General features: G+C 47.0%; 1 protein-coding gene and 1 pseudogene across 1 annotated transcript in view; both read left to right on the top strand.

Annotated features, from left to right (window-relative positions):
• LOC126297427 (uncharacterized) overlaps positions 1–13,690 on the top strand; it is a 479,132-nt gene that overhangs the window by 256,756 nt on the left and 208,686 nt on the right. Inside the window, exon 4 of the mRNA XM_049988246.1 lies at positions 8,948–9,207. Coding sequence (XP_049844203.1) covers positions 8,948–9,207 — 260 coding nt within the window. The remainder of the gene's footprint in view (positions 1–8,947; positions 9,208–13,690) is intronic.
• On the top strand, positions 12,441–12,558 carry LOC126299681 (5S ribosomal RNA; annotated as a pseudogene).

Consider the following 13,690-nt stretch of genomic DNA (forward strand, 5'->3'; position numbering starts at 1 on the left):
GCTGCATGGGCAGCTGTACCTGTACACGCCATCCAAGCTCTGTTTGACTCTATGCCGAGGCGTATCAAGGCCGTTATTATGGTCAGAGGTGGTTGCTCTGGGTTCTGATTTCTCTGGATCTAATCACCCAAACTGCGTGAAAATGTAATCACATGTCATTTCTAGTGTACTATATTTGTGCAATGAATACCCGTTTATCATCTACATTTCTTCTTGGTGTAGCAATTTTAATGGCCAGTAGTGTAAACAGCCATACAATGAAACAGCAGAGAATTTTATAACAATGAGAAGAGCTATATGAGTAAGTTACTTTCAGAAGACCTCTACTGATCTCAAGCCTACATATACACAACATAGTGCGCGTGGCAGAGAATGGCTGACGTACCACTGTCACTGCTAAGATTGTGCGTAAATTTTAGTGCATTTCTATCTTGTGTTCTGAGTTTGGAGTCCAATAAAAATTATGTCAGCATATGAACTTAGATAGCACTGAGCGACTGCTTAGGTTAGTATTATACTACTTATCGTATAAACGATAACTGATTAAGGACTGGTAGGTACTGCGCCTGTTTTTTACAGATGCGAGAGGAACTGGCCACTGTCAATAAACAGCTGGAAGCTGTGTCAGCCACAGTCTACATCTACATCTACATTGATACTCCGCAAGCCCCCCAACGGTGTGTGGCGGAGGGCACTTTATGTGCTACTGTCATTACCTCCCTTTTCTGATCGAGTCGCGTATGGTTCGCGGAAAGAACGACTGCCGGATAGCCTCCGTGCGCGCTCGAATCTCTCTAATTTTACTTTCGTGGTCTCCTCGGGAGGTATAAGTAGGGGGAAGCAATATATTCGATACCTCATCCAGAAACGCACCCTCTCGAAACCTGGACAGAAAGCTACACCGCCATGCAGAGCTCCTCTCTTGCGGAGTCTGCCACTTGAGTTTGCTAAACATCTCCGTAACGCTATCACGCTTACCAAATAACCCTGTGAAGAAACGCATCGCTCTTCTTTGGATCTTCTCTATCTCCTCCGTCAACCCGATCTGGTACGGATCCCACACTGATGAGCAATACTCAAGTATAGGTCGAACGAGTGTTTTGTAAGCCACCTCCTTTGTTGATGGACTACATTTTCTAAGGACTCTCCCAATGAATCTCAACCTGAACAATTAATTTTATATGATCGTTCCACTTCAAATCGTTCCGCACGCATACTCCCATATATTTTACAGAAGTAACTGCTACCAGTGTTGGTTCCGCTATCATATAATCATGCAATAGATATGATAGTTAAAGTTGGCTCTGATAAGGACCGTTTATTTACTCGCATGTTTTCTTCTGGTGTGAGAGAATCAGCCGTCTAGGTATACCTAGAACAAGGCATTAACATCCGAACCCCCCCACTACATGGCCACCAACCGGCACAGCAAAGACTTGTGTCTAGAAAGAGCTTCCTTCACAGCACAGAACCACTCGCTGACACTCCACATCAACACCGGGAGAAGAGATGGCAGGTCAGATGCCAGCAACTGGAGGAGTGGCTGTTCCCGCGAGAAGTTCTTCCCCCAGGCCACACAGAGAAATGGTCCACATGGAAATCACTCTACCGCCTGCGTTCTTCTGTCACAAGATCCAAGAGTAATCTGGAGAGGTGGGGCTTCCAGGTGGACTTCCTCCAGTGTGACTGCCGTGCAGACATCAACACATCTACTACAATGCACATTACCTCCAACTGTGTGCACCATGGAGGACCTCGCAAACGCTACACAAAGTGCACTGGACGTTGCAAATTTTTGGGCATCCACTGTATACATTAACATTACCTTATGTTTGACAACACAATCTGTGTCTAATCATTTATTTCGTTCTTGACTAGTTTAATTTATAAACCATAATATATGTATGTATGTAGTAATGTATCTAATATTGTTTTTTAGTTTGCGTCTGACACGATAAATAAATAAATAAATCATACAACAAAGGATCCTTCTTTCTATGTATTCGCAATACATTACATTTGTCTATGGTAAGGGTCAGTTGCCACTCCCTGCACCAAGTGCCTATCCGCTGCAGATCTTCCTGCATTTCGCTACAATTTTCTAATGCTGCAACTTCTGTGTATACTACAGCATCATCCGCGAAAAGCCGCATGTAACTTCCGACACTATCTACTAGGTCATTTACATATATTGTGAAAAGCAATGGTCCCATAACACTCCCCTGTGGCACGCCAGAGGTTACTTTAACGTCTCTCCATTGAGAACAGCATGCTGTGTTCTGTTTGCTACAAAGTCTTCAATCCAGCCACACGGCTGGTCTGATATTCCGTAGGGTCGACGGGCGTCGGGCTGTCGCCTCGGGCTGCGGTGGTGTCGGAGGTCCCGAGACCAATGCTTTGGCATCCGTGGAGCTCGTAGCGTAACCTGGGACCCCGGGCGGTGAATGGCGAACAGTGGCGGGATTGCGAAACTCTGGGCGGAAGGCGAAAGTGGACACTGGCCGCACGGCTGTCGCCCTATCGCCTCCGAACCAGATTTGAGGAACTGCTGACTGTTGAAAGTACGTCTGAGCCAGCACGGGATGCGACGTTGACTGGTGTTAATCACCGCGAAGGGTTCCAACGGACGCAGAGGGTGGGACTGCTTGTCATTGGGAGCTCCAACATTACACGGGTGATGGAGCACCTTAACCCATTACTGGCCGTTGTCCCTTTTTTGGGACGCCTATATTTTACTTATTTATACGTAATCAATGGAGATTTTAGCTTTTATTGTTGCACATGTAGGTTCAACTAACTGCTATAATGCCTGTAAATGTAAAAGACATAACTTTTTTCTAAGTACTTCATGTCAGGAAAATTACAATTTTGCCGATTTTTTGTTCTCGAACTTGGCAGCACTGTATGTCTGCTGGTAGTTCCTAGACAACAATGAGCTGTGATTTAGTTGTCTGGGCGTGTTTGTTATGAACATGTGGATGTCCATGTAAGATTACGTATACTTCAGATTTTTTTCAAGTAAGTGCAATATCGATATATTTTATGCGTGCCAATTAATCACTATCATTTATTGTTGATGTGCCCATATGGGTACCGTAGAGCTACTGGACAAGCAGATATGACTTTATAGGACGAGGATAATGTGGATGTCCGTGTAAGATTACGTATACTTCAGAATCTTTCAAGTAAGTGCAATATCGATATATTTTATGCGTGCCAATTAATCACTATCATTTATTGTTGATGTGCCCATATGGGTACCGTAGAGCTACTGGACAAGCAGATATGACTTTATAGGACGAGGATAATGTCAAAGAAATGGTGGTGGCCATTATTCACACAGATGATAGATATCTGCGTAGTAAACACATGGCGTGCATACCAAATTGCTAAACCTAATGAGAAGCTCTCACTTTTGGATGTCCGACGGAGAATAGTGATGTTTTAGCTATCAAAGAAAACAGGGTCAGTACCAAAACGCAGAGGACCACAAGGAAGCAAATTGATGGGAGGACGGGAGAGCACAGTTGTACGACTAGGTCTTGGAAATCATTTCATTGTGCCAAGTAAAACACAGAAGAGATGAGCTTACTGCAAGAAAAAAAAATTGTGATAGGTGCAATATTGGTGTACACGACAAGTGTTTTGCTTCATTTCATACTGAATAGACATTCAATAATATGAAAACATTCTTTATTTATTGTTTGTGTTGTTTCTTACAGCATTATGCATGGAGAATAAGGTTGTGAATTTGGATAGCGCATTTGGCCAATGTCCCATGGGACGGTCTATAGTTTTTGTTCTAATAAACTGAAAATTTTCAAAGCAACTTTTTATTCAATTAATCACTCAATGTAACGTATTTATGTATAAAAGTTTGCAAAAAATGATCCGATAGTTTTGGCCAGTAATGGGTTAAGGAAATATTGCTTACCGGGGGTCACGTCAAGAGATGTGGAGGATTCTCTGTCGGCAGGGCAATGGGTGCAAATCGTGTCTGATGACACCTGCCACCAGGGCTCGGGGGTCATTAGGCGGTGGTTGGGATGGACGAGAGCACATATTTTGCAGCATCGTTCCGAGAACCTGTGGCGGCCCTCTGTTTGGGAGCCGAGTAGGATACGAGTATTTAAACCAGAGTCTCAGACGATTCTATTACAACCTCGAATGCAGATTTCTCAACCTCCATCATCGGGTAGTGTATTCTAGGACTCACCTTACTAGGTCAGACGCGCACTACACGCAGAAAGCGACTACTAGACTAGCAAAGTACGTGTGGCGTGCAAATGTGGGTCTTTTTTTTTAGGGTGGAGAAGTCTCTCCACAAGGCCGATAAGATAAGATCAGATTTTAGACAGAAAAAAAATGGATCTGAGCACTATGGGACTTAACTTCTGAGGTCATCAGTCCCCTAAAACTTAGAAATACTTCAACGTAACCAACCTAAGGACATCACACACATCCATGCCCGAGGCAGGATTCGAACCTGCGACCGTAGTAGCAGCGCTGTTCCGGACTGAAGCGCCCAGAACCGCTCGGCCACTCCAGCCGGCTTTTAGATAGAGATTAATAATAGTTGTATTAAATAAAGACAAGGGCATTCGTTACGGCAGTTCGGAGAAAGACTATGTTAATACAGTACTGCAATAGCATCTGTGGAAAGGTCCCAGAACGAACTTCGCTTATGAACGGTGACAATACCCACTCACAGTACTACTAACAGAAAGCTGGTTGAAATCACATGTTTACAGCAATGAAATTTTAAATTCCGATTGGAATGTACGTCTCAAAGAAAGATTGAGTTCCGGCGATGGAATCGTATTTATAACCGTAAAAAAATACCACACTGTATTGTGGCGTTAGCACAGATTTGAAACGCGTAACAATTTGGACTAAGACAAGTGTTAAAAATGAATCAAATATTGTCATCGGATGCTTCTATGGACCCCCTGTTTCAACAGCAGTAGCGGTGGAACATTTGAAAGGAACCTTGGAGAATGTTTCGTGTAAATTTCCCGGTCATATTACAGTATTAGTAGGGACTTCCACTTACCGGCAATAGACCGGGAATTATTAAGAGGGGCAGTAGAGACAGCGAAACAAGTGAAATTGTTCTAAATGCCTTATCCGGAAGTTACCTCGAGCAGCTAATCAGATAACCGTCTAGTCAAAATAACGTATTAGATTTCTTGGTCACCAACAGGTCCGAACTTTTCGATTCAGCGTAGAACAGGGATAGGTAGGAAGATATTTCTGTTTAACAGGAGTGACAAAAAGAGTTTTCAGATTACCTGAGCGGTCAACGTGAAAATTGCATCTCCCGCACTGACCATGTCGAGTATTAATTGACAGAGATCGAGAGTATTGTACGGTATAGTACGCCATAGAAATATATCAAATGGTTCAAATGGCTCTGCTGTGGTCATTAGTCCCCTAGAACTTAGAACTACGTTAACCGAACTAATCTAAGGACATCACACACATCCATGCCCGAGGCAGGATTCGAACCTGAGACCGTAGCAGTGGCACGGTTCCGGACTGCGCGCCTAGAACCGCGAGACCACCGCGGCCGGCAAAAGAAAATGGCTCTGAGCACTATGGGACTTAACATCTATGGTCATTAGTCCCCTGTAACTTATAACTACTTAAACCTAACTAACCTAAAGACAGCACACAACACCCTGCCATCACGAGGCAGAGAAAATCCCTGACCCCGCCGGGAATCGAACCCGGAAACCCGGGCGTGGGAAGCGAGAACGCTACCGCACGACCACGAGATGCGGGCTAGAAATATATGCCGAGCGAAGTTTTAGGGATTTGAAAAGACCCGCCGCGGTTCGACAGCCGTGTTAAAAAGCTGCTATGAAAGCAAAGACGACTACATTGCAAATTTAAACGTAGCCAAACCCTAACAGACAAATAAAAACTGAACGAAGCCAAAATTATCGTAAGGATGCGTTCAACGAATTCGGAAGTAAAATTCTATCTACCGACTTGACAGAAGATCTTAAGGCGTTTTGATCTTATGTTAAATCAGCAGACGGATCGAAGTCTTCTGTATAGACACTCGGCGCCCATAACGGCATCGAAACGGAGGATCCAACCATGGGAATGAAAAGCAGCTGAAATCGCTCAACACAGGAAAGCCACTGGACTTGACGTGATACCATTACGATTCTTTATAGATAAGACGAAAGAAATAACTCACTTTCAAGCAACAGTGTGCCGTAGATCGCTGGAGAGCGAAACGTTCCTAGTGACTGGAAAAAAGCTCATGATGTCCGTTTTCATTAAGGTTCGACGAACAGGCACACAAAACTATAGGCCTATATCTCTGACATCGGTCTGTTGTAGACTTTCGGAACATGTTTTATGCACTTCTGGAGGCCGAAAACTCTCCTCTTTAGAAATGAACCAATGTTCCAAAAACAACAACTGTGTAAAACCCAGCTTCCTCTTTTCGTTCACGAGACACAAAAATCAGTAGGTAACGGAGCCCTGATTGATGCTGTTGTCCTTGACTTCTGGAAGGCGTTCGATACTAATGAGCAAAACTCGAGCGAACGGAATATCAGACCAGCTGTCTGACTGAACCGCCGGCCGCAGTGGTCGAGCGGTTCTAGGAGCTTCAGTCCAGAACCGCGCTGCTGCTACGGTCGCAGTTTCGAATGCTGCCTCGGGCATGGATGTGTGTGATGTCCTTAAGTTAGTTAGGATTAAATAGTTCTGCGTCTAGGGGACTGATGACAGATGTTAAGACCCATAGTGCTTAGAGCCATTTGAGCCATTTTTGTGACTGAACCGACGAATTTCATGGATACAGAACGCAGCTTGTCATTCTCAATGGAGACGAACCTTCAGACATACAAGTAACTTCAGATATACCCTAAAGGAGTGCTATACACATCCATTACTTTTCACAACATACGCTGCCTGACTGTAAAACTGAAGCACTAAAAAGGGGAGGAGAAGACGATATATAACCTTATGGCTTGAGAGGGTATGTGTTGTTACTTCAGTGCTTACAAAATCGGGTCAACTTTATAAAGAACATGTGAGGATGAGAAAAAAAAGGTTCAAATGGCTCTGAGCACTATGGGACTTAACTTCTAAGGTCTTCAGTCCCCTAGAACTTAGCACTACTTCAACCTAACGACATCACACACATCCAAGCCCGATGCAGGATTCGAATCTGCGACCGTAGCCGTAGCGCGGTTCAGACTGTAGCGCCTAGAACCGCTCGTTCACACTGGCCAGCAGTGTGAGCTCACTTATCAGTATTTACCAAACAAAAGTCGCCAAACAGTCATGTATTTTCAGAAGTTATTTTATTTCAACAAGCAATTAAGGCATCTCATTAATGACAAATCTGGTTGTCAGCATAAAATAACTTCTGAAAAAATATATGGGTATTTGTAGACTTTTTGTGGTAAATACACTGCTGGCCATTAAAGTTGCTACACCAAGAAGAAATGCAGATGATAAACGGGTATTCATTGGACAAATATATTACACTAGAACTGACATGTGATTACATTTTCACGCAATTTGGGTGTATAGACCCTGAGAAATCAGTACCCAGAACAACCACCTCTGGCCGTAATAACGGCCTTGATACGCCTGGGTATAGACTCAAACAGAGCTTGGATGGCGTGTACAGGTACAACAGCCCATGCAGCTTCAACATTATACCACAGTTCATCAAGAGTAGTGACTGGCGCATTGTGACGAACCAGTTGCTCGGCCACCATTGATCAGATGTTTTCAATTTGTGAGAGATCTAGAGAATGTGCTGGCCAGGGCAGCAGCCGAACATTTTCTGTATCCAGAAAGGCCCGTACAGGACCTGCAAGATACGGTCGTGCATTATCCTGCTGAAATGTAGGGTAATACGGAACGCCGTGCTGGATCCCAATGGCCTCGTATCACTAGCAGTCGAGATGACAGGCATCTTATCTGCATGGCTGTAACGGATCGTGCAGCCACGTCTCGATCCCTGAGTCAAAAGAAGTGTACTCAACGACGAACCTGGGTGCACGAATGGCAAAACGTCACTTTTTCGGATGAATCCCGGTTTTGTTTACAGCTTCATGATGGTCGCATCCGTGTTTGGCGACATCGCGGTGAACGCACATTGGAAGCGTGTATTCGTCATCGCCATACTGGCATACCACCCGGCGTGATGGTATGCGCTGCCATTGGTTACACATCTCGGTCACCTCTCGTTCGCATTGGCGGCACTTTGAACAGTGGACGTTACATTTCAGATGTGTTACGACCCGTGGCTCTACCATTCATTCGATCCCCGTGAAACATTTCAGCAGGATAGTGCACGACCGCATGTTGCAGGTCCTGTACGGGCCTTTCTGGATACAGAAAATGTTCGACTGCTGCCCTGGCCAGCATATTCTCCAGATCTCTCACCAATTGAAAACGTCTGGTCAATGGTGGCCGAGCAACTGGCTCGTCACAGTACGCCAGTCACTACTCTTGATGAATTGTGGTATCGTGTTGAAGCTGCATGGACAGCTGTTCCTGTACACGCCATCCAAGCTCTGACTCAATGCCCAGGCGTATCAAGGGCGTTATTACGGCCAGAGTTGGTTGTTCTGGGTAGCGATTTCTCAGGATCTATGCACCCAAATTGCTTGAAAATGTAAAGTATAATATGAATACCCGTTTATTATCTGCATTTCTTCTTGGTGTAGCAATTTTAATGGCGAGTAGTGTATGTTATCAGAAATTTTCGGTTTACATTGAATTGAAATGTTCTCCTCCCCGTGTCTGAGGAATTCTATCTCATCTGTTTCTCTGTAAATATTAAATTTTTCATTACTGGCGGATGTGTTGCTGGTTCCCCAAGAAATGGACACTGGTACAGCGTCATTCGAGTTGACAGAGCGCAGCGTAGAGATTCTTGATAGTGGCGGCGGCTGCTGTGTTCCAGGTGGGTACGCGAAATTCACCGGCCTCAAGACGTACAACAAGGACCTGAAGACAATGCTGGCCATCGGCGGCTGGAACGAGGGCTCGACGCGCTTTTCGCCGCTGGTGGCGGACGCGGAGCGGCGCAAGGAGTTCGTGAAGAACGTGCTGCGCTTCCTGCGGCAGAACCACTTCGACGGCCTCGACCTGGACTGGGAGTACCCCGCCTTTCGCGACGGCGGCAAGTCGCGCGACCGGGACAACTATGCGCTCCTCGTCAAGGCAAGTACTACTCGCCATTTGTCTCCCGTGCGAAGCGCGCTTCTGACTGGTCACCGATTTTCATCTCTCGCACACAGCTATTGAAGAGTGCGCACAAAATAACTTTGCGCAGGCGGCGGAGTAGGGGAGGGGCCACGCCAGTGGTGGGTGGCTCCATTGAGATCAGTCATAGCACCGTAGGATAAGTGCTGTCTAAATAGTGATGGGGCCCTATCCACGCCTGCACCACCGTGGTGACCAAACCAAAAGTTCTTCTGTCACCTCCGTCAACATGTTAGTTACCTAATATGTGGATCACAGGATGCTGGGTTGTGGTGTTATCCGTGCGTCTGGGTAAGACTACGCATTAACACGGTCCATCAGGTGATGGTGAACGAAACGCGAATGAGGGTAGCGACTTGAAGAGCAGTGCCAAGTCTCGCGCCGCGGGAAAAAAACCTCTGCGACAGTGGGGTGGATAGTAAGTGTGGTGTCACCGCCAGCCACCACGCTTGCTAGGTGGTAGCCTTTAAATCGGCCGCGGTCCGTTAGTATACGTCGGACCCGCGTGTCGCCACTATCAGCAGACCGAGCGCCGCCACACGGCAGGTCTAGAGAGACTCCCTAGCACTCGCCCCAGTTGTACAGCCGACTTTGCTAGCGATGGTTCACTGACTATACGCTCTCATTTGCAGAGACGACAGTTTAGCATAGCCTTCAGCTACGTCATTTGCTACGACCTAGCAAGGCGCCATATTCAGTTACTATGTCTTCTGAACAGATAATATTATGACTCATGTACCGTCAAGAGCGACTTTCATCATTCATGGATTAAAGTTAAGTATCATACTAATTACGTCCGCTTTCTGAATTCTAATTCCTTGTCATGTTCCAGACCTCACGTCAGTATCGTCCTTCATCCTCCTCACGCCAGCCTGCGTGAGCTAAAACACTTGCATTTCCGCCCCCAATACTAATACGGTGTTGCTCTTCTGCCAACACAACATTAAGAACTGTGGTGGCTTACTAGCTGCGATAGTTCATGGAAAGATGCGTTTATTAGTATGGGTATCCTGTATCATTACTGTGGCAGGCGATGGCGATGCATCCAAGTTTGCTGCAGCCGCTGCATTCCTGGAACAATCAGGATCGTTATACACTCCTGGAAATGGAAAAAAGAACACATTGACACCGGTGTGTCAGACCCACCATACTTGCTCCGGACACTGCGAGAGGGCTGTACAAGCAATGATCACACGCACGGCACAGCGGATACACCAGGAACCGCGGTGTTGGCCGTCGAATGGCGCTAGCTGCGCAGCATTTGTGCACCGCCGCCGTCAGTGTCAGCCAGTTTGCCGTGGCATACGGAGCTCCATCGCAGGCTTTAACACTGGTAGCATGCCGCGACAGCGTGGACGTGAACCGTATGTGCAGTTGACGGACTTTGAGCGAGGGCGTATAGTGGGCATGCGGGAGGCCGGGTGGACGTACCGCCGAATTGCTCAACACGTGGGGCGTGAGGTCTCCACAGTACATCGATGTTGTCGCCAGTGGTCGGCGGAAGGTGCACGTGCCCGTCGACCTGGGACCGGACCGCAGCGACGCACGGATGCACGCCAAGACCGTAGTATCCTACGCAGTGCCGTAGGGGACCGCACCGCCACTTCCCAGCAAATTAGGGACACTGTTGCTCCTGGGGTATCGGCGAGGACCATTCGCAACCGTCTCCATGAAGCTGGGTTACGGTCCCGCACACCGTTAGGCCGTCTTCCGCTCACGCCCCAACATCGTGCAGCCCGCCTCCAGTGGTGTTGCGGCAGGCGTGAATGGAGGGACGAATGGAGACGTGTCGTCTTCTGCGATGAGAGTCGCTTCTGCCTTGGTGCCAACGACGGTCGTATGCGTGTTTGGCGCCGTGCAGGTGAGCGCCACAATCAGGACTGCATACGACCGAGGCACACAGGGCCAACACTCAGCATCATGGTGTGGGGAGCGATCTCCTACACTGGCCGTACACCTCTGGTGATCGTCGAGGGGACACTGAATAGTGCACGGTACATCCAAACCGTCATCGAACCCATCGTTCTACCATTCCTAGACCGGCAAGGGAACTTGCTGTTCCAACAGGACAATGCACGTCCGCATGTATCCCGTGCCACCCAACGTGCTCTAGAAGGTGTAAGTCAACTACCCTGGCCAGCAAGATCTCCGGATCTGTCCCCCATTGAGCATGTTTGGGACTGGATGAAGCGTCGTCTCACGCGGTCTGCACGTCCAGCACGAACGCTGGTCCAACTGAGGCGCCAGGTGGAAATGGCATGGCAAGCCGTTCCACAGGACTACATCCAGCATGTCTACGATCGTCTCCATGGGAGAATAGCAGCCTGCATTGCTGCGAAAAGTGGATATACACTGTACTAGTGCCGACATTGTGCATGCTCTGTTGCCTGTGTCTATGTGCCTGTGGTTCTGTCAGTGTGATCATGTGATGTATCTGACCCCAGGAATGTGTCAATAAAGTTTCCCCTTCCTGGGACAATGAATTCACGGTGTTCTTATTTCAATTTCCAGGAGTGTATATTAGTGGGAGATCGGCCATAGGTCATCTCACTGTGTGGTGGGTGTGTGGAGCTTGTCTGCATGTAGTGTACGATACGGCTTCCCTGTGTGGTGCCAGTTATTCAGCAAGTGTGTTCCAACTGGATATCCAGTAATGGTGGCTGATTAACAGGGGCTGCTAATGTTCGTGTAAATGGGTTAGGAAATTTGTGGTAAGTTCCTATGGGACCAGGTTATCGGACCCTAGGCTTACAAACTACTTAAACTAACTTACGCTAAGGACAATACACACACACCCATGCCCGAGGGAGGACTCGAACCTCCGACGGACGACCCGCAAGAACCGTAGCAAGGCGCCTGAGACCGGGCGGCTACCCCGCGCGGCAAATGGGTTACAAGAGTGCTACCGGTAATTTGGCAAATATAGACATTCAGAGGAAATAGTTTCTCTCTAGTGTACAGAGAAAGAAATAGTCGCACGATCTGAGGACCAAGTAAGGTGAAACAAGTCCGATTGTGGACTGCCGGAGGGTAATTTCCCAAAACGAAATAAGGGCAAAAAGGTTGCATGGCGGATGAAGTCACTTATTACGGTACTGACAGTGTGAAATAGGGAATGCGTGTCATGTGAAAATTGTGTGTCAGTCCGCTGAGGACTCATTTGTCAATATTACTTAAACATATAATATTCTGGTAACGGCCTTGCCGCAGTGGATACACCGGTTCCCGTCAGATCACCGAAGTTAAGCGCTGCCGGGCGAGGCCGGCACTTGTATGGGTGACCATTCGGGCGACCATGAGCTGTTGCCATTTTTCGGGGTGCACTCAGCCTCGTGATGCCAACTGAGGAGCTATTCGACCGAATAGTAGCGGCTCCGGTCAAAGAAAACCATCATACCGACCTGGAGAGCGGTGTGCTGGCCACACGCCCCTCCTATCAGCATTCTCATCTGAGGATGACACGGCGGTCGGATGGTCCCGATGGGCCACTTGTGGCCTGAAGACAGAGTGCATATAATATTCCCCTTAGTTCGCATCTCTCTCGAAGTTGTGAAGCTTTCGAAAGTTAGCTACGTTTAACTCATCCTTCTTTATTATATTTGTTGTGTGGTTGAAACAGCTAGCAGTTTTTGCAGCTCTCTCGAGTACAATCTTTGTCCCAAACTGAAGAGTGACAGTTACAAACTGATCGAATGAGTATATTGTATCCCTCTTCTTTCGTGAATCAATTTTCCTAACACTTATTCCAGTGAAGTGTCAGTCTCAGATTACGCCACAGGACATTAAAATTGCTGTACCATGAAGTAAAGCAAATAATGACATTTTACTTATTTATGTATTGTGCTGATACAGTATAACACAAACAAAAAAATGGTTCAAATGGCTCTGAGCACTATGGGACTCAACTGCTGTGGTCATTAGTCCCCTAGAACTTAGAACTGCTTAAACCTAACTAACCTAAGGACACCACACACATCCATGCCCGAGGCAGGATTCGAACCTGCGACAGTAGCAGTAGCACGGTTCCGGACTGCGCGCCTAGAACCGCGAGACCACTGCGGCCGGCTATAACACAAACAACACGAGATTAAATTTGTAGGTAATGCTGGTGTGTGTGCACTTAATACGACTTTACCCCATAAGGGTGTGGAGTGGATCCGAACTCGTGTGATGTATACAGGGTGTTACAAAAAGGTACGGCCAGACTTTCAGGAAACATTCCTCACACACAAATAAAGAAAAGATGTTATGTGGACATGTGTCCAGAAACGCTTAATTTCCATGTTAGAGCTCATTTTAGTTTCGTCTGTATGTACTGTACTTCCTCGATTCACCGCCACTTGCCCAATTGAAGGAAGGTAATGTTGACTTCGGTGCTTGTGTTGACATGCGACTCATTGCTCTACAGTACTAGCATCAAGCACATCAATACGTAGCATCC

The sequence above is a fragment of the Schistocerca gregaria genome, chromosome X (assembly GCF_023897955.1).
Source record: "Schistocerca gregaria isolate iqSchGreg1 chromosome X, iqSchGreg1.2, whole genome shotgun sequence".
NCBI lineage: Eukaryota > Metazoa > Arthropoda > Insecta > Orthoptera > Acrididae > Schistocerca > Schistocerca gregaria.